This window comes from Apaloderma vittatum, unplaced genomic scaffold, assembly GCF_000703405.1.
Source record: "Apaloderma vittatum isolate BGI_N311 unplaced genomic scaffold, ASM70340v1 scaffold30768, whole genome shotgun sequence".
Taxonomy (NCBI): domain Eukaryota; kingdom Metazoa; phylum Chordata; class Aves; order Trogoniformes; family Trogonidae; genus Apaloderma; species Apaloderma vittatum.
The window spans coordinates 586-843 of NW_009731725.1; the positions used below are offsets into that span (position 1 = coordinate 586).

Here is a 258-nt window from a genome sequence, read left to right on the forward strand (position 1 = left end):
GAATGGCGCTGGAGCTGAACTGGCTGGGGTCAAGTAAGGAGTAAGGTGCTGAGGTGGGAGGCAGGAAAGCCCTGGCTTTCTCCGGGGAGCTCAGCAGAGAGTCAGTGGCCCCCACGGGAAGCCCGGCGGCCTTTAAGGGATCAGTTTCCCCGAGGTAAGGCAAAGGGAAGACATACCTGTCTTTTTTGAGCAGGTTCTTGGGCTTGCGCCGGGGTCTGTACTTGTAGTCGGGATGCTCCTTCATGTGCTGCGCCCGCA

The 258-nt window shown here is 59.3% G+C and overlaps 1 protein-coding gene across 1 annotated transcript in view; it reads right to left on the reverse strand.

Annotated features, from left to right (window-relative positions):
* The window catches only part of SOX14 (SRY (sex determining region Y)-box 14), a gene marked incomplete at its 5' end in the record, with an annotated part of 522 nt that extends 269 nt beyond the window's left edge, over nucleotides 1–253 (reverse strand). Inside the window, one exon of the mRNA XM_009875297.1 lies at nucleotides 1–253. This exon is cut by the window's left edge and continues 269 nt beyond it. Within this exon, the coding sequence (XP_009873599.1) occupies nucleotides 1–253 (253 nt within the window).
* Nucleotides 254–258: the final 5 nt, after the last annotated feature.